Genomic DNA, 21,700 nt, shown 5'->3' on the forward strand with positions numbered 1-21,700 from the left:
TAAAAATATTTTTAAAAATATGTGGATGGTTGAACACATAGATAAAGAATCCATGGATATGGAGGGGCAGCTGTATTTCAAAACTAATACATCCTTTACACAAAACAGTACTAAAACTTTAAGAAGAAGTAAAGTTGGGAAAACATTTGAAGTGTGTCCATGTGTGTTTGAGGGAGAGGTAAGAGCCCAAAGGAAAATGAAAGAATAATGGCATTTATCTGGTTTTGCGAGCCACAGTGGTGTAGTGGTTTAAGCACTGGACTAGGTCTCTGGAAATCAGGGTTCGAGTCCTCACTTAGCCATGGAAATCCACTGGGTGAACTTGAGAAAGTCACACACACTCAACCTCAGGTGAAGGCAATGGCAAACCACCTCTAAACAAATCTTGTCACAAGAAATCCCCTGATAGACTTAGGTTCACCACAAGTCAGAAACAATATTAATGCAAACAGCAACAACATCAACAACAACAGGTTTTACTGGACTCTCACTCAGCACCAGGGATCCTTTATTTTATTTTGTAATGGATGAATCATGTTTTTTACTCTTAAGACCGTGGGATGAAACCTAACAATAAATTAAAAATTCAGTAATGAGCAGGGTAGTTTGCTTGTTTGCTTTTGCAGGAGGGAGTAGTTTCTAAATATGAAAATAAAGCAATAGTAATATTAATTAAACTTTCTTTTGTTTAACTCCCATAAGGAGGTCAACAAATCTGGCACTTTGAATTAGCTGTATAACACTGAAAAGACGATACTTACACAATATGTTGATTACAAGTTAACAAAATACATATGTACAGCATTTTAATGATACCTTCCTGAGATTTATACAATTTTGATGTCAATCATGTGCCCACTTGAGAATAAAACCCAGGGAAATCAGTTCCACTTACTTTCAAATCACTGTGCTTGAATTACTAGTTTCAGTTTTTAACACTCTAGGACACAGACATCTGGAATATTCCAGAAGTGACAGGGACAAAATATTTTATGTCATCTCAAAAATAAATTTGATACACCTCATGCAGCACACAATATGGACATGCCATTCACCTCAGGGTTATTATCTTTAGATCAGCTGCTGAAAATCAGAACAAATGCTAGAAATCCCAACCAGTCTGTTAGCAAAAAGGGACCCCAAATATAGACTAGCATGTACTAAAGTGTGAATCCTTCTCTATCAGAAAAATAAGATATGATGTCAAGGGAACTACGATTTCTGATTTTATTTTATTTTTAATGTTAAAAGCAGCTGTGGAGGGAGAGAACATATTCAGTGCTGGTTCAATTTCCACCTAGATGCACCAGGGGCCAATTCACAATTACAGCACTATACTCCACTTTAACTGCCATGACAGCATCCCATGTAATCCTGGAATTGGTATTTGGGAATTATCATTTAAAATTCTCAGCCAGAAAGCTCAGCCAGGTGTTACTAGTTTTTGAACAAAAAAGTCACCTAGAACTCTGGATAAATTAATATTCCATATGATTTGGTTCTCAATCCACACCCATAACCAGTCTATATATATAAATCCTAACAGAAGGGTCACCTGAAAGCAATGTCCCAACCATCCCCATTATGCTTTTGGGACATATTTGCACCATACTTTTTTCTAGAGTCTGCAACAGCCATACAAGTAAGTCTGAAAATGGCACACATGCCATTGACCAAAACCTTGAGCTTTGATAAATAGTTTCATTACTGGGTCAGTGCAAGAATGGATTCCTTCACAAATCAATGAAAACATACATTTGGTAGAGAATAGGAAGAGGAGAAGGGACTTTCACTCAAAGGTAGGAACACTGTTTTCTGATTTAGATACCTTGACAACTATATTTGTTGTCCATTTCACTTGTCAGGGTATTTTCCATCATCAGTCAGTGCCAGAAAGTGTCAGTCAGTAAGCAGCTAAAAAGATCAATAACCCTAGAATCTTTTCCCAGCACCTGAACAACTCCAGCTGGTGCAAAAACAAGTAACTCTGATGCTCTGCACTCTGAGTCCATTTCTCCTGTGTGACCCCAACATTGATGACATCCTTAAATATTGATCTAGAGACAGCTACCTCGTTTTTCTTTCCTTTTTTATCCCCTTTGAAAACATTGTTGGAAGAAATAAAATTCTGGGCTGATGTGGATTTATTTTATTTTTAAAAAAGAATTTTGTTTGGCTACATTGTTCTTCATGTGTATTTTTATGCATTACTTCTTTGCCAAATAATTTCTCTGCTTCCGTAACATTCCACGTTTAGAATACAAAAAGTGCTGTTATGGCAAAGTGATTTTGTTCAAGCCCATTTTTAAAATTACTGACCAATCTGATATTGAAGCATTTTATTTTTTAAGCATTTTGGTTGTAAAGAAAGGTTATTTAAGCATCTAACCTGGAATGCTACAACCTCTGGCCCGCCCTTCAGCCCTTCCATTGCAAAGGTCTCCAGGTGCAGCTTAGGTAGCTGCAGGGTGAAGTCATTCCTGGTTGCCGCAGTCCGTGACAGCGAGATCTGATCTCTGACCTAAAAGGGAAAAAAACAGTATCAATGGTAATTCCCCTTCAGACACATTAACTGGGATGAAGTGGGTCCCCTTGAGTCCACTGAGTGGACTTGCATTGATCGCTGGACCTGAAATCCATGAATAAATTTAGGACTAATTGATTTTTCGTTGCAAATAAATCTCTAATTCAGAGTGCAGGGAGAGAATGTTAAGAAGAAAAAGCATCCTCCTCTCTGGACTGAAATGAAACGGAAAGGAAAGTCACTAAAGGCATGTGCACTAAATTACACACACACATACACACCTTAAAAATTAAAATTGCCCCACACACTAAGTACATTCTGGGTGTAGCAATAATTGCCTGTTTTATAAAATAAAGATTTGTCATCTACCCTAGGGAAGCAAACACATTACCAAAAAAGTTTACAGACACACGTTTTACCTGAAAGCCTTATTTTTTTTTTAAGTCTTGGCTTTGTTTTTTGCTGTTGTTAAAATATTCAATTAAGATGCAAGACTATATTTGACAGTGGGAATATATTTAAAAGCACAATTGCCTGAGAAGCTAATCAGAAATGTTATAGGTGACTAGAAAAAGGCTAGTTCCAAATGTCGAGTAAAGTAATAGTAGACCTCCTGAACAAACAAGTAGCTCTGAAGAAAATCAGTACTATTTTCTGAAGCACTGGTAGTTAGTATTTAAAGTCCTCCAAAAAGCAGAGTTTAAAGAAATAACAACAAAATGTTCAGTATGGCAAATGAAAGATATCCACAGTTATGTGGAAAAACATAATCTTATGCAGTTGGTATTGTACTGCCACCTTCTGTTAAGGTGAGAAACACCTTCCCTCATTATGGTTTCAGTGAAGGAATGAAGTGCAACTGCTTTTGCAAACATGCGTTTTAAACCAAGAGTTTAGAGTCACATCAAAACAAACTACAATCCTAGATACACTAAGGAATAACCCCCATTAGATGCTAGCAAATATTAATATAAACCATAGTTTATCATCACAGGAGCAAACTTAGGCAAGCCTTAAATTTGTGCATTTTTGCTTTCTCTCAAGTATGGCAATTGCACTTTTTCCTCAAGTGTGGCAATTGCACTTTTTCCTCAAGTGTGGCAATTGCACTTTCTCCTCAAGTGTGGAGATTGCATCCATTTTTAATTAACCACAATTAGAATTAATAAACATTGCCTCTTTTAGATCACAGTGCCCAGAATACCCTGGACCAGCATGGCTACTGGGTACTAGTATGGTTTACATTAAATTGCTTAACATTAACTATAGTTCATTGAAACTATAGCTCAGTATCCCATATTTTTTAATTGGTTTGTTACAAACAAGAGTTAAGATCAACCAGACTTTATCCATATGAATGAAATGACATGCACCAGTAAATTAAAAATGGGGTCAAAACTTTCTGGACTCCCCCAGGGCATGGCACAGGAAGGAAGGAAAAGAGTGAGCACATGAGGCTCACCTGTTCCTGTCATGGCAAGACATGGTTTGTCATGACATCTGAGAGCAGCAAGTGGAATATACTTCCACTGCAAGTATGCACAGAATTACACTGTATTTTTAGTAAGTGTTAACAAAAGGTTACCGCATACAGCACATTGTTTCTGCTATTAATACTATTTATATCTATTCATAAATTTTACCTTAGATGAGACCAATTACCACACATTTTACTAATATTCTGCTTTTTTATAGTGCAAGAAATAAAATTCCAGCAGTTAAACTTGACTGCATAACCTTTTGTAGCCAATATATAATAATCTTAATAATGCAGTTTTCAAATAAAAATATTTTTCATACTAAATATTTAACTTTAAATGAGAAAGGAGAAAAACGAGCCAATGCCATATACAACACATTTAAATAGCTCTGTTTATGTATACAGAGACTAGTACTAATGAACTTGGAGCAATTTACATAAAAGTAATACCAGCATAAATCACATTTTGAAACCCAGTGTAAGTGTATTTCTTTAGTCTTTCTCCAGATAATCATATTTTAGAAAAACCTTACATTGAGTAAATTACACTCTTGAATATTTTCTTCATAAACACTGTAATATTTTAGAAGTTAGCCATTTCACTAGCAGTTTCAATAGATCTCCTCTAGCACTACCACAGCTCCCCATGAAAATGCATATATATGCATTCTGTACCTTTGATGTGCAAGTGTTAAGTGGGCTTTTTACAGGTTTACAGTACTGGGTCCAAACACATGTTCTGCACCACAGACTCTGGGAACAGGGAGCCTTGCATTTCCCTGGCTGACCTAAAGAATTCCTGTCAATACCTGTGGCTGCCAAACTTATGCACTGTAATGCAATTTTTATAACATCACAAGTCGTACACACATTTCGACACACACTGTTCTAGGTTGAAGACAGAGAGTCCGGTGGAGCAAACGCCATCTCAAGGGTCTTCTACCAGCATGTGTAATTTTGTTCAGATGTTAATCTTGCCTATCGTAATACAAACGTACTATTTTCACTTTATAATAATACATATTTCACTTGATTTGTTATAGTTTATATATGCTAACTTTTCAGTTCTTCATTGTAGCCAGTATGCACACAGATAAAAGAAAACATTAATGTGGATTAAGGTACTAAGAATTTTATCAACATCAACCCACCAGTGTTTTGCCTTCTACCCTTCTGAACCATAGTCAATAGATCTAAATATTTTACTGCACCCTGGCCAATTCATTGTTTGATGTTTAAAAACGCACCCAGAATCAAAGAAAATTTATTAAATTTGAGCCCCCAAATGAGATACTATTAGCTTTGAAAGTCAAGTTTAACTGCGATATTGATGATTCTCTTTTTTCTGTGACAAAATTCACTAGGGAAATCCCTGATGTCAAAGTACCAAAGCAGATTGCTAATACTGAGAAGGGAGGGGAGGAATAGAGCACAGGGAGTGTGGGGGAGGCAAGAGAGAAAGCAGCAGGAAAACAATGTACATGCCGTGTAGGTATAACATTGGCAGCGGCAGGTCCTTTAACCCCATCTCGGTCTAGTTCTCTTCTTTCCCACCAGGGTAAAACATAAGGCTGGACAATAAAGCAAGCAACATGTCTGTCTTTAAAATGCAGTAAGTATAATAGCAGATCATCATCAGAAAGGAATGTGATTGTTCCTTAGATATAAATCTCTGGACACCATAAGTCCCAAGCACATGCTGTAGTGTTTTTAATTATGTTACACAGAAAGGGCTGGAGTGTTCCTCTCCACCTTCCTCCCAATATACATGAATAATACTTTGTTAAGCTTAAAAACAACAGGGGTTTCTTTCTTATCATTGTCTGTGGTATGCATGTATGAAGGGAGCAGAAATGCGTACTTACAGATGATGTTGCTGTACTTTCTGGGATGGTCCTGCCAACTTCCCTTTGCCCTAGCCCTCACTGAGATATGTGTCTGCATTGTACTACACTGGTCCCCCGGGTTACGAAATACCCAGGTTACGAAATTTTCGGGATACGAATAAATCCCATAGGGATTTATTGTTTCGGCTTACGAAGGTTTTTTCGGGTTACGAAAAAACCTCTGCGCTGTTTCAAATGGAGCCGCGGCACAGCCGCGGCTTTTTCCCCATTAGCGCCTATGGGCTATTCGGCTTACGAAGTATCCCGGGTTACGAAAGCGGCGGCGGAACGAATTAATTTCGTAACCCGGGGTACCAGTGTACTTCAGATGGGAGAGGAGGGAGTCATAGGACTGAATACTCCTTTATATAAAATAAAACTGCTGCCCTTGAAATCCTAGCATGTTAAGCATAAGTCTTAGAACATTACCTTCTTCCAAATATTGCAGCTTTTCATGTGAAAGAGATAGGGAAGTACAGAAAAGCATCCCTACCTTCCCGCAGATTAGACTTTTAGAGCTTTCAGCATTTACTGATGACCAAATCATCTAAGCCAGTCTACTTTCAGTAGTACTTTCGTAACCCGAGGTACCACTGTATGTGCTTTTTATTTGTTTTTATCTGCACAACATATTTAACTCCAGAGTGTTGCTTTGCCAGTATAGCACTAAACTGGGTGCAAATAAGTGCATTATTACAATCCCATAGGCAGCATGCAGACAATAGCTTTTGGAGACTTCCAGACTTTGCAAAAATATGTTGGTCCTTATATTCAACATTGTTGAAAGCCTGAAAATTTTATTTGGTCAAATGCAATTATTGGAGGGGGTTATTATTGTTGTTAACTGCCTTCAAGTAAACTTTGACTTATGGTGACCCCATGGATGAGGCATCTCCAAGACCTCCAGTCCTCAACCTCAGTTTCTCTGTATTCTGTTCTGATGACAGTCTCTTGTCCTGAGTACAAGTTACACATCAGGAAATCAGAAGTTGTGATACTCCCATTCCTCTAAGCACAAGCCATAGCTTTTCGTGATCTATGCAGTCAAATGTTTTGCTGCAGTCAAAAAAGCACATGCAGATTTTCTTCTGGAATTCACTATTGTGCTCCATTATCCAACATATGTTTGCAATGTAATCTCTAGTGCCTCTTCCTTTGCTGAATCCATCATCAGCTTGCATCTCAGAGATTTGATGCTTCATGTAAGGTAGGAGTCTTTCCTGCAGAATTTTGAGAATGACTTTCCTTGCATGGGAAATTAGTGTGATTGTTCTGTAATTGCTGCAGTCTTTTGTGTCTCCTTTTTATGAATGGGAAAATATATTGATCGCTTCCAGTCTGTGGGCCACTGCTTTGTTTTCCATATCTGTTGGCAGATTTTAAGCTAAGCTTGACTCTGTCTGTGTACACTGTAGCAATTCTACTGGTATGTCATCTGTTCCTGGTGGTTTGTTTTTTCCAATTGGTTTCAGTGTGACTTTCACTTCAGTTTCCAAAATTTGAGGTTCATCTTCATTTCTTCTTCCCATGTATTATTCATACTTTTACATTTTTAATACAGTGGGACCTCAGTATCCACTGACTTGCCATCCACAGATGGCAAGCCCTCACTGTCGGCACGTGCACCCAACTGTGTCACCATTGGGGACAATGGGACTGAAGTCCTCCCTCCCTCCTCCTTTACTCGCTCCTTCTTTCCTTCCTCCCTCTCAGAGGCTTCTGCCCTGGGCTTGGCTTTGGGGGTAAAGGCTGGAGCCTCGTCGGCTAGAGGGAACCAGATCTGGCACAGGGGCTTGGGGTGTTGGACCTGGGGGTGGGGAGTTCCGAGACCCAAGCTTCGCCCCCGGCTTCAGGTTACTGCAGCCAATGAAGCTAAGCCCAGGGCAGAAGCCTTGGAGGGGGAGGAAGGAAGGAGGGGAGGGAGGGCTTTGTCCCTAATGGTGGCATGGCCATGTGGCTGCGCTACCATTGGAGTCAATGGGACTTGAACATCCACGGATTTTGGCATCTGCGGAGGATCCAGAAGGGATCTCTCATGGATATCAAGGACTGACAATACAGCTCTTCTGTGGAATGTTTGAGTGTGTGCAAGTATTAAATGCTTCCATCTCTGTCAATATACTCCAGGGTTTAAAAGTATATTTTTTTACAAAAAATAAATCTGATTACTGGCATGTTCTAGAACATGTAGATTGTTAGCAACATGACAACCTAGTCGCTCCACCCCGTGCAACCCTAGTACATGGCCAGACCGGCACAAAGCGCCAGTCTGGACCACACCATAGTCACCTAAGTTTCAGTGCTAGGAAAATAGTTGAAGTGAACAATTATTTATAAAAAGTGAGATGTCTAAATGTAAAAATCTAGATTGCTGAACCTCTCTCTACAAATTGGATATCTGCTGACTCAGACAATGCTGCATAGATTTATGGGTAATAAAACTGACAGCAAATCAGAGCCACTAAGATTTTTATACAATCAACAGTTTAATTATCATTTACAGGTATATTTTCATTCACGGTATTACTTCTTGGATTTTATTTTTAAAATGTATCAACACATGAAGGGAGTAAAAAAATGGAAGAGACACCAGCCATTGTTATGTGGCTGACCAAGATAATCAGCATGTGGGTCCAATCAGTTTTGATTCTTCATGATGTGTGTTGAATCCATGAAATAAGCACTGACACTTCTAGAAATTAGCAGAAATTTTGCCAATTTCAAGTCTAAACATTTAAAACCCCATCAGAGGAATCAATGTCAGTGTATTTACAAATCTATAAGCCTTGGGCTAGTTACGATCTTTCAACTTAACTAAAGGGATGATGAGAACATTAAATGGGAAAAGGAGGCCCATGTACACTACTTTGAGCTCTTGAAAAAAGAATAAGAGAAAAATGTAAACAACAAAATTGTTGGTTTCAAGATTCACGACAATTATTTGAAGACCATCACTACTACTGCCATTTTCACACATCATCACCCAAGGCTGACATACTATGACTCTGACCCAGCTTGGAAATATTGGAGCCTAAATCCATTCATTAATGAGTTTTTCTCTCATCAACTGGGGTGGGGTGGCAGGAGAATTAACACTTACATAAATATTATGGACTGTCACAAAAATTAAACACTTTCAACTAAACATTAGGAAAAAGGCACAAGCTGACTAAGAGTGAAATGGACCACCTCAGAGGATGTTGAGCTGTCTTTCAGGAGTGCTTGAGCTGGACATTTCCTCTACTGGCAAGAAACTGCACTGACTGAACATCTCTTTTCCCAAGCACAATTCCAGAAACAAAAATTAAAATTAAACTGAATGTTTTATTATCTACCCAAGAATATAGGACCTGGCTCTTGCACTGCACAAACTATGAGCACATCACAGCTAAGCCTGCCCTGAATCTTCTCCCTGCAGCTACACATTGCAGGGTGTGATTGATAATAGCAGATATGCTATCTTTCAGGAAGCTCATTTGCAATTATTGAACTTCTAATTGAGGAACCCCTGATAAGCATCCAAGGAATCCTGGAGTTCCTAGGAATGCAACTAAAAACCACTGCTTCAATGTGGGAGGAGGATACTGAGGCCTTGCCATTTTTTTGTAAATCCTCCTGCTGAGACAAATCTTGAACCAGTGTTTGAAGAGTGCAGGACAGACAAACTCACAAGAATGTAACAACCTTACACATGTACTTTAAAAAAAAATCACAATTACCGGTATGTTAAAGTTTTGCAAAAATTGTGTTTCAAAACAACAATAATTTGTACAGTCTGTGGCATTAAAATACATCTCTAGTTTGAAATTCAAGTGGTTCTAAGCTGACAGCTCTGACAACTGTAGATTTTTTTTAATGACACGTAGGAGAGTGCATTATTGACCAAGACGACAGTCATTCTTTAGGGTTGTTACAATATTGAAATGTCTCTTACAGGATTTGGGCTGAATTTCCTTCTACTTTTCACTCCCTTCTAGCTCTATAATTCTGGGTCATTGATTAAAAACTGCCAAGTGACTTGCTGAAACTAACATGTGCAGACAGCCCCTCAAGAGACTGGCAACAGACAAAGCCCTCTAACATAGAGGGATGGTTATTATGAAGATTACTATAAAGATTATCATCCCAAAAGGTTTAAACTGCTAACATCTGGATTAAACAAAAATCTGGGGGACATCAACATCTTTATCTGGAATGGTTTAGGAATTCATCACGCATACACCATGATGGCCATGGGGGCAATCTCCAAAAGTGCGCCTGCCCAACACATGTGCCAGGATAAGCTCTTGAGTCTTGACTTTACTAGAATAGGATATTCTCAATTTGATAGAGCAGGATAACTTTAAGGTCGGAGGAGTTTCAGTTAATTCCTTACATAATCATGCTCAGATTATTTCCTGCTCATGTTTGGGCCTGTGATGGCTTGTTTTCAGTTCTGTTGACAGATTCTATACTATTATTTTATGCTATGGTATTTTTAACAATTACTTTGTTACATCAGTCTTACTGTGGTTTTAATTTTTATAAGGTGCCTTGTAAACCTGTTGGACAGTGACATATAAAACAAATCAATGTAACTGCATACTAAATACAGTGGTACCCCGGGATACGAATTGATCGCGTTACGAAATTTCCGGGATACGAAAAAGTTAGATTGGAAAAAACTGTTCCGGGATACGATGTTTTTTTCGGGTTACGAAATTTATTTCGGCGCGAAATTCAAATGCAAAGCGCGGCTAGCGGCTTTCCAGCGCTAACGGAAAGCCTTTTCGGGTTGCGAAATTACTCGGGTTACGAACGGAGCGGCGGAACGAATTAATTTCGTAACCCGAGGTAGCACTGTATATGGGATGTGGTGGTTTAGTGGTTAATATGGCAGTTCTGATTATCAGAAGATTGGAAGGTTGGCAGTTCGAGGCCAGAGTGCTGCATGATGGGGTGAGCTCCTGTCACTACTCCCAGCTTCTGCCAACCTAGCAGTTTGAAAGCATGCAAATCCAAGTAGATAAATAGGTAGCACTTCTCAGTGGGAAGGTAACAGCTTTCGGTGCAGTCATGCTGGCCAAATGACCACGCTGACTCTTCGGCTTAGAAACAGAGATGAACAACGCCCCTTACAGTAGGTTACAACTAGACGTTCATGTCAAGGGACTACCTTTACCTTTTTACTAAATATACCAGTAGAGTCAGAACTACAGATGCAGAGAAATTGTTTACATTAAAGAAGATTAATGGGTCTAAATCAGTGCTTCTCAGCCTGTCAAATGGGGAGCTGCAGGCAATTATTATTTTCCAAAGTGCCAGGGACTGGCACTAAATTTGTGCCTATTGGGTACAATTGTTTCTTTCTGTCCTAGAAACTTGCCAGGGACTGGAAGACAATGACTCAGCACCAGTCCAGAGAACACCACTTTGAGTAGAGCTGCTCTAAACTAGCCATAATATAATTTAGCTGCAGATTTTAAACTGTTGTAAAGAAAAATTATCCAGAATAAATCACAGAAGCAAAAGAATCAGATCAGTTTTAAAGTACTCATTTCTTTTCCTTTTTTTAATGATGAAATTGTTATACACCTGCAAGCAGGAGTATTTTGAGTACATGCTTACATTTTCCACAGAAAACAGTGAGACTTTGACCTCGCCCACTTATTTTGTTTTCAATCTGTTACAAGAATTGCATTTCATAGGAACCAAGAAGAATTTTAGTCTTAAAATATTCTGTGTTGAGTTTCTTCTCACTCTAGATTTAAGAGAGATTTGTCTAATTAAAAACCAGGATGGTTGATATGATTTGTGTGGAGAGACCACAAAAACTGTCTTTTTTATATCTAGAGTACGACTGATGACCACTCTTTTGAGTCTGGAAGGAATTTTTCCTTTAGACTTGAGTGGGCAACTAGGGGAGCACATTAGTCTCCCAAGAGACCTTGGAGGGCCACAACTGCTCGGGGGGGGGGGGGATTACTTCCAAATGCTTCTAGGGAGTATAGGGCATTTTCATCAATTTTGGGGTTTCGGAAAATTTTGCTCCTGGGCCTAAATTGGGCTGGAGATCTGTGTAGAAATGCACCCCATCATCCGCCCCCAGTGGACATTTTGTAGCATTTAACTTTTTTTTTAACTACAAAAATTGTTTTGACCCCTGGGGTCAATGCATGATGGAGATTCCCCCCATATCTCCTAGAGTGCATCTGTGGGCATTCTGGAGGGGGGAAATGCATAAAAAATATTTTTGAGGTGCCCTGGGGACCACAGAAACAGCCCTGGGGAGCCTCGGGCAGCCTGCAGACCATATTTTCCCCATCCTTGCTTTAGAACAGCTTTGGAACTAATGTCTTCTCTATGTTGCATAAGCTTCCTTGAGACATCCCAACTCATTTACTTGAGACATCCCGAGGAAGAGGAGGATTATTTAGAATGTTTTAAAAGGAGAAGCTTGTATTATATAACTTTTAAAAAATTTGCACCCAGATTATGGTAAATTAATCTTTAAGTGACATGATGTGTAACACGGAATTAACTTGGTACTTTGAGGCTGCTAGTACAGGGAATGGGGTGTACTACAGGGAATGGGATGGACTGATCTCAGGCCTTTTTTAGATCTGCACTATACTCTCATATTGACATTTACAGTGGAACCCTATGCATGTATCCTCAGATGTAACTCTCACTGTTTTTAAGAGGACTCACTTGCTGGTAATTAAGTACCTATTGTGTTATTAGGGCCCTTCACGTTGACCCCAATGTATGGCATCCCAGTCAAAGGATTTTCTTGGCAAGATTTATTCAGGTGAGGTTTTCCATTGTCTTCCTCTTAGGCTGGGATTTGCCCAAGTTGACCCAGTGGATTTCTATGGCTCAGAAGGGATTCAAACTTAGGTCTTCTAGACCCCTAAACCACTATACCACCAGCTCCTTTGCAGCCCTATTTGAAGTATGAAACCAAACATATTTTTCAACAATGTTATCTTAAAATGAATAAATTTTTAAAAGAACAGCAGTGTAATCATCTACGTACTTACTTGGGGTTAAATCTCACTGAATTCAATTGGGTTTACTTCTGAGTATACACATATATAATCATAGATACCAGATAGCTCCATAAACATTTCATTTGGACTGGCCTAGTATTGTACAGCAACAAGAAGTTCAGTACTGTATATTACAATTTCTGAAAAATACCCAAGCATATAAAAACAAAAAACACCAAATCCAAACTCAGCTGGATGAAAGCTTAATTTGATCCAGGCCCTTTTAAGCAAACATGAAGCACTATGCCAAAGCTATTCTGTATTTGTGGGATGTGTGTAATAATATGTCCCTTATGAACAGATTGCAGTGACCTTGGGCTGGAAGTGAACCCAAGTCTGGAGAAAATAATGGCTAACACATTAACTAATTTCATAGCACTCCATGCAAGGATGTTTCCTTACTTACAACAAAGTATACATATGCACATAGATTTAAAAAAATAATCTTCAAGCTTCCCGAAAAATGAAGACAGACGGGCTCTGGCATTAGTTACTTAGATACGCCTAAGCTGAAAACAGTTAAACACATGGATATGACATTCTGCAATGTCTTATCTTTAGTTTGTCAAGGTTTTTAAATCCCTCTTGAGCTGGAGTACCATTTTTAGCTTGGCTAGGTCAGAATGACACTGAACAATATGAGTGATGACACACTAGACAGCTATATGGACAGAGATGTCATCAGCAAGCCAGCTGTGCTAACACCTGTATGTCCTGCACAATTGATCTTTAGGAACATGGATCAAAAAAAGTCAGGTTATTCAGGGATCAAAACAACAACAAAAATGTGTTAAGAGATTTGCAAAATAATTACATGAACGATAAGAAGAATTACTGGAAGGATATAGCGAAGTTCAAAATAATTTCCACTTTTACAGTGTACAGCTTTCTTCCATGTAACAATATCAAGTTCTTATTGAGATCAAAAATGGTACAAGTCATTTTTCACAGGAGTTTCTTTTCTGAAAACAAACAAACAAGCAAGTGCTTTTGAAACATTTAAAAATCTCTGTTGTTTTCCTGTTGACTTCTTTGCGTGTGCCTACTGGTCCGTTTCACTTGTGGCAGGTGCCAGGTTGATAGACAAAAGCCAAGAATAGCTACAGTACACATAATAACACCCTCACATTCCTGTCACTATCCTGCCAGTGCACCTGAGGACGATGCATTCTGTATTTCCCACTCAGAACAACAGACAAGTCACAACTTTCAAAAATACGAATGCACGAAAAGGAAGGATACATTTTAACATGTTAGCCTGTGCACCAAGCCAGCAGAAAATCTGTACTACTGAGTAGCTGGAAAGGACATAAAAGGAAATGAAGTTCCCTGTCTGTTTTATTTTTTAAAATCCAGAAACGCACTAGAAGACCTTGTACCTAGACATCATGAATCCAAATCTCCAGACTTATTTCTACTTGGAGTGGATTACTCAAGCTCTCAGTATTGCTTCAAGGCTCAGAAGCTGCAGCTAGTGTGAAATGCAGAAGCTAAACTGCTGACAGAGACACCATACAGAAACCATATACCACCCGTTTAAAAGGACCTGCACCAATACAAGTATAATGTCTAGATCAAGGGAAGTAATAGTGCCACTATATTATGCTCTGGTCAGGCCCCACCTGGAATATTGTGTCCAGTTCTGGCCACAATTTAAAAACGATGTTGAGAAACTGGAGCATGTCCAAAGGAGAGTGACTAAAATGGTGAAGGGTCTGGAAATCATGCCCTATGAGGAAAGACTTAGGGAGCTGGGGAAGTTTAGCCTGGAGAAGAGAAGGTTAAGAGGTGATATGACAGCCCTGTTTAAATTACTTGAAGGGATGTCATATTGAGGAGGGAGCAAGCTTGTTTTCTGCTGCTCCAGAGATTAGGACCGGAGCAATGGATGCAAGCTCCAGGAAAAGAGATTCCACTTCAACATTAAGAGGAACTTCCTGACAGTGAGGGCTGTTTGACAATGGAACAAACTCCCCCAGAGAGTGGTGGAGTCTCCTTCCTTGGAGGTCTTCAAACAGAGGCTGGATGGCCATCTGCTGGGGATGCTTTGATTTAGATTTCCTGCATGGCAGGGGGTTGGACTGGATGGCCCTTGCGGTCTCTTCCAACTCTATGATTCTATGGTCAGAAATAACTTAAAAGCAACAACAGCAATGTGTACTTCAGGAACCATGGGGGGGGGATCCTAGGGCAAACTTACTGCAAGGTTTTCTTGGCAAGATTTGTTCATAGGGAGTTTGCCTTTGTCTTCCTCTGAGGCTGAGAGAGTGTGACTTGCCCAAAGTCACCCAGTGGGTTTCCATGGCTGACTGGAGATTTGAACCCTGGTCTCTAGAGTTCTGGTCTAACAAGCAAACCATTACATCAGGCTGGCTCACTCAAGTGTGCTTACTTGCATGCTAAGTAACCATACATTAAAAATGACTGCACCACACACACATAGACTATATATAACAATCACAGAGATATTCAAAGATAACATGATCAGGTCATGTTAGAAGGGAATGACTTGGGATGTAAGAGAAATGGAAGCGAGATTAAATTTAAACTTTCCTAGGAATACTGAGGTGCTGGGAAAGAAAAAAATATTAAAGTGGTGAGGCAAATCTGCATTATGCCTGAGGAACAAAAACAAACAGTAGTATACTGTTCTGAGAAACAGAAAACAGTGTGATATATACATGTCTTCACTTCTGAGGAAGATCAAAGGGGGGAAATCACAGGGAAAGCCTTGGGGATTTTAGCAAAACAGAGACTAGAGTAATGGAACCTCAAGACACTGTACAACTGCTGGGGATTTCACACATGCTCATGCCCATCTAATAAGAACTGCAGAGGAGATAGGAGATAAGCTTTGGATGCAAAATACAATACTTAAGCCTAGGATATGCATAGGACCTTTTTACTGCTGGATAGGGATTTGCTGAGACTTCTGTTGTTGTTAATTCCTGTCAAACTGACTTAGATTTATGGCAACCCTATGAATGAGAGATCTCCAAGTCACTACCATCAGTTGCAGACTCTGGGCCATGGCTTCCTTAATTAAGTCCATCCATTAGTAATGTGGTCTTCCTCGTTTCCTTCTACCTTATCAAACATGACTGTATTTTCTAGTAAGTCATGTCTTTCCATGATATGTCCAAAGAACAACAGCTTCAGGAAAGTCATCTTGGCTTCTGGGGAGGGTTCAGACTTGATTTGCTCTAGGGTCCATTTATGTGTCTTTTTAGCAGTCTGTTGTACTTATAGAATTCTTCTCCAGTGCCACATTTCAAATGAGTTTATTTTCTGCCTATCAGCTTTCTTCACTCTCCAGCTTCCAAAACCACACATAGAAATGGGAGATGCAGTGGAATGGACAATCTAAACTTTTGTATTCAGTGATATATCTTTACATTTCAGGATCTTGGCTAGTTCCCTTGGAAGCTGCCCTTCCAAGCCCCAGTCTTCTTCTGATTTCTTGGCTGTAGTCTCCATTCTGATTAATGACTGAGCCAAGGTATGGAAAATGTTTTAAATATTTCAGTATCGTCATAATCTATTTTACCGTTATCTAAATCATCTGTGGTCATTATTTTTATTTTCTTAATGTTCAACTGCAAACCTACCTTTGCACTTTCTTCCTTGACTTTCTACAGTAAGTGTTCCAAGTCTTTAATATTTTCTGCTAGTACTACACTGTCATCTGCATATTTTAAATTGTGATTTTTTTTCAATTTTCATGCATCCTTCCTCCAAGTCTATTCTTGATTTATATATGATATGTTTAATGTACAGGTTAAACAGGCAGGGTGATAAAATGCAGCCTTGCCAGACCTCTTTGACAATTGGGAACTAGTCCATCACTATGACTCCAATGGTCAGAATGGCTCAAAAGCATGACTGTGGGAACCTGGCACCATGCAGGATATGGCAGTAAATTCTTGTATAAATTCTAATTTTTTATGCAGCTCTTGGTAGAACAGCAAGTTTCCGAAAGTACCTTCTTTCTTAAAGAAACCACAAGGAAATAAATACTACTTTGAGATAGTTGCAGCTTAGGAATTCACCATTAAATAACTTTAGGCCACAGAGAGATTTCTTCATCACGTCTAGCTTTAAGGAAAGGCTGGAACAAATTCACACACAGTCCTATTGTCAAGTATATTAAACTTGGCTACACATTATACTCACCACCAAGGGGGGGGGGGGGAATCTGGAGTCTGAGTATTGAAAATTTGACAGCTAATGTCCCTCAAGCAACTGAGAAGTGGGATAGACTAGATAAGCAAGAGGTAACTAGAATAATAATAAATAAAATAAAAACTTTATTTTTACCCCACCTCTCTGTCAAAGACAATCGAGGAGACTTACAATTAAAAGAAATAAAAGACTGCTGTCCAGCAGCACCTCTTTTTGTCTCAGTGCAACTTCCAAGGCAAACATCTCTGGGTTTCGTAGAATCACTGCCTGTCAGGAGGGAGCCTTCTGTTTTCTTAACCTTCAGAATTCACTTTTTATGTGACAGATGCAATGTACAGTCGACAAAGGCTGGCAGCATCCATTCTTCTGAGGGCACAACTAATAGTATATTTGAAGTAATGAGACGGGTGTCCAAATGGACACCCAGACCTAACGTGTGGACACCCAGATGACACAAATAGATACCTATAATTTAATCAATGAACCAATCAAACAAATTAAGACTAGAAAGTTCTGAAATACTGGCTAGGGGAATGAAATGTTAGTGAATCCAAATACAAAGATTAGAAAATTCTTCCTGGAAGAAGGAAGAACCCTCCCTCCAATCTATCTGCCTTGGTCCAGGCCTTAGAGGGAGAGAAGAACCACTGGACCTCATCCCCTTTACCTCCATCATTCCCTTCTCCTTTTGTGTCATGTCTTTTAGATTGTAAGCCTGAGGGCAGGGAACTGTCTGATTAAAAATAATATTGTAAGCTGCCCTGAGAGCCATTAGAGCTGAAGGGCAGGATATAAATACCTAAATAAATAAATATAAATAAACACAGAGGCACGGTGTGTGTGTGCGTGCGTGCGTACAAATGTGCCTTCAGGTCACCTGTCAACTAATGACAATCCCATGTATTTCATAGGGTTTTCTTAGGCAAGAAATCTTCAGAGGTGGTAGCATACAGCACCTGGTATTTGTTGGTGGTTTCCCATCCATCAAGGCTGACTCTGCTTACCCAACAATTATCAGGATTCATACATACAGAGACTCTTTCTGAAATACTTCTGAACAATATCTCTCTCCTTGGACACTTTGATGTAGAAGGAGAATTATGTGAATATTCTAAACCCAGGGCTTAATTCCTATGGGAAGTGCCAGGGCTCAGAATCTGAAAGCTACCTGAAAATGTTTCCATGTGCTCTGGAAAATCTGCTGCTTAATTTGATCCAATGAGTATGTCTATGTTTGAGGGCTGGATACAGCCTGATGCAAACAATAATTTTATCACATATCTATACATGATATGTGGTCAAAATATTCTTTACCATCCTTTCCAGGATTATTCAGATAACGAAACTACACAAAATGATCACTCAAGTCCCTCTGTTGGTATATAGCAGATTCTATCATCAGAAAATGTTGCACCATAACCAGACAACAAAAAAAGAAGCAATATTGACAAATGATTCAGAAGTGCTAATTAGATGCATTTTTATTATTTTTTTATTGTCTCATTTCAGAGAGGGGGCAAAATGGATATTACTGAAATCAAATTTATAAATTCTCTGCACTGAAAACGTTTTTACAGTAAATATAGGTTTGTTTCCACAGTGGAATGTCTTAAGAATAAACTCGTCTTTCTAATTTTTTGTGGCAATGCTCTCCTACTGCTATATAAAAAAAAGGCATAGTATGCATTAATATTTTAAGCCAGCAGTTACCTTTCTGGCCTGATTTTCCAGACTTCTCACAAGAAAGCAACTACCAATATAATATTTATTTTATCTATTTCATAAAAGAACCCACATCCTAGATTCTGTGTGTTCTGGTAAGTAATTTAAAATACAAACCACTAAACAAAGAAAATACAAGAATACACACATTCTATTTTACTTTAAAACATCAAAGCCTGAATCATATTGGCAGTCTCAACTAAAGTAGACCCATTGAATCCTTGAAATTTACCTAAGTGTTCTCTCACTTTCCAACAATTGATTCAATGGTTTTACGTTAGTTGAAAGCACCACTAAGGTGCAAATTTTATAGCCCACATTTCTTTTGCAGGGGAGATCTCAAAAGGATTCTTAAAACAAACATTTTAAAAGTCTAACAATTAAAAACATTCTACAATTTTAAAAAATACAAAACTAAAGATAAAAAACACAGTAGTGATAAAAAGTATTTGAAATATTAAAATAAAACAAAGGGAGTTAAAATAATGCCAGGTGTGTAGGTACAAACACCCACAAGCATAAATGAGAAAGAAAAACATAAAACTAATTCTTCTGAGAGACCCAGTGTGGTTTGAGTGTTGGTCTATGACTCTGGAGACCAGGGTTCGATTCCCAGCTCGACCATGAAACTCACTGGGTGACCTTGGGCAAGTCACATACTCTCAGCCTCAAAATAAGGCAATGGCAAACCTCCTCTGAACAAATCTTGCCAAAAAATATCCATGATAGGTTTGCCTTAGGGCAGTGCCTCTCAATTATTTTCTGTCATGCCCCCCCTATGAAGAAGAAAACATTTCGCGCCCCCCGCGCGACTGTAAATAGTATCATTTGTCTATAAAACTGTTATAAGTACACCTCTGCATAACACTGTATCCTGAGCCTCGTGCCCCCCCTGGGGGGCCAGCCCTACTATTTGAGAAGTACTGCCTTAGGGTCACCATAAGTCAGGAATGACTTGGAGGCACACAACAACAAACAAGAATTCCTCTGGTCTCCCGCTTACCCTAAGTATTTGGTTTTGCCCTGTTGTTTTCAGTATAGACATGTACACATTAAGTATTTGTGGAAAGGAGCTATTTTTCTGTAATGAACGACGCCAAGGATGAAGTTAAGGAAACCTCTATTAAAGGTGTGTTTGTTGAGGAGGATTCAGTAACTGAATTGCTCTGGTTTGGAAACTGGTGTTGCTCACAGGTTGCTCAGATGGTTGTAGAGGTGAGAATTCAGACATGTTCCAACTTATATGGCTTAGGGGAAAAATGAATCTGTGAAAGTAGCATAGTATTATTTGTGACAGTTTTCTTTGTAACTAAAACCATTGAAGAAAAACAAGTACAAAGCTCACATGTGAAAGGAAGTGAATCTGAAACTAACTTTTCTGATCTCTATAATCAGGAATGTGTATTAAGAATGTTAAGAATGCATATTATTAACCCTATGTATTAAGTCAAGAAATTAAAATAAACAGTAAATAAAAAAAATTTAAAACATCAGTGGCATAGTTATAATGAGAGGCTTAAAAACAACGTTTTCTAATTAACCCACTCACATTTCTATTAAAACAGTTTAGGATGTCCAGAATTGCAGTATTTTCCATGCAGAAACATTTAGATATTTTGTATAGGTATTTAGACTATCAATAGTAGAGACCATGGGGGGGGGGGAGCTACATCAAGATATAATGCCTGAAAGCAAAATATGACAGTAGACAAGGGAAACAAATAATATTACTTACATTCTGAAGTGTAGATTCCACAGATTTCATGTGCCTGGCAATTAATTCTTTGTCTCTGTTGAAAGAAGGTTGTTGTTTTTTAAAGTCATAACAGAGGACAAGTAATATTGCTTTCAGTCACAATTAAGGTCACATCAATTACTTAGCTTTTCCAAGAGCCCCAAGATTTGTTGTCCTTGGATAACTTCAATTCAAATATAAAACATTTCCCCCTTTTCAGCTGAATGAAGGTGAGACATATGGTGATCCATGTAGAAAGGTGATTGATGAGCAACTCTCTGCAAATTTCTGCTGTGATGGCTAATTATCAGCTCCACCCAGGATGCCAGACTGGACAATGCTGGACAAGATTAGAGCCCTTCTAGCAATTGTTAATGAACTACTAAGTCCACCTTCACAAATTTAGAATTTGACTCTTGTGAGGGGGAAAATTTTTAAATCATCCAGATCTAAGTTGAAAAGAACCAAAAGGTTGAGGATGGAAACCAAAACTGCAGTATTGCCATGAACAATAGTAATAGAAGGAATATGCATAAAGCAACATCAAACTGGCAAAAAAAAAATGTGGCTTGGAAACTCAGCTTCCTTGATGAATGTGATAGGAGGCAGATAATCATGAGATCACGCTATGGAAAGGGGCACAATCCATTGAGGAAGGATCCTCTGAATTAGAAAGCTTCCTCTTATATGGTGAAGAGAAATAATGCTCATCTCTATGAAACCAAGCTACTCTTCTTCAATACAGTGAGTAGGGGCTGGTTTGTGGATAAGATATTGCAAGTGGGGGTTCTTAATTATCCCCATCTCCACAATAACCACTTTCCCCTTTAGAACTCTCTCTCTCTCTCTCTCTCTCTCTCTCTCTCTGTTTCCTAAAAACTGATTGCCATGTGAAATGGAAAAACATTCCAAGCTAGGAAAATATGACAATCATATAAATTCCTAGCTGACTGAAACAGAATTTGCAAGCCATTTTGTTTTGATCTAGACTTGTGTAAGTCTGAGTTGATCCTTGAAATGTATTTCCTGTCAATCCCCTCCCCACCCCACAATCTAAAAGCAACAGGGAGGGGGGACCTCACAGTTTCAAGAATTGGAAATCAGTGGCAGAAAGGAATATGGCTCACTGACATTCTAGTC

The 21,700-nt window shown here is 38.8% G+C and overlaps 1 protein-coding gene across 1 annotated transcript in view; it reads right to left on the reverse strand.

The window, feature by feature from the left end:
• The window catches only part of CCDC171 (coiled-coil domain containing 171), a 191,982-nt gene that overhangs the window by 59,184 nt on the left and 111,098 nt on the right, over positions 1-21,700 (reverse strand). Inside the window, 2 exon segments of the mRNA XM_042453977.1 lie at positions 2,390-2,521; positions 20,561-20,615. Of these exon segments, the coding sequence (XP_042309911.1) occupies positions 2,390-2,521; positions 20,561-20,615 (187 nt within the window).

The sequence above is a fragment of the Sceloporus undulatus genome, chromosome 2, assembly GCF_019175285.1.
Source record: "Sceloporus undulatus isolate JIND9_A2432 ecotype Alabama chromosome 2, SceUnd_v1.1, whole genome shotgun sequence".
NCBI classification, from domain to species: domain Eukaryota; kingdom Metazoa; phylum Chordata; class Lepidosauria; order Squamata; family Phrynosomatidae; genus Sceloporus; species Sceloporus undulatus.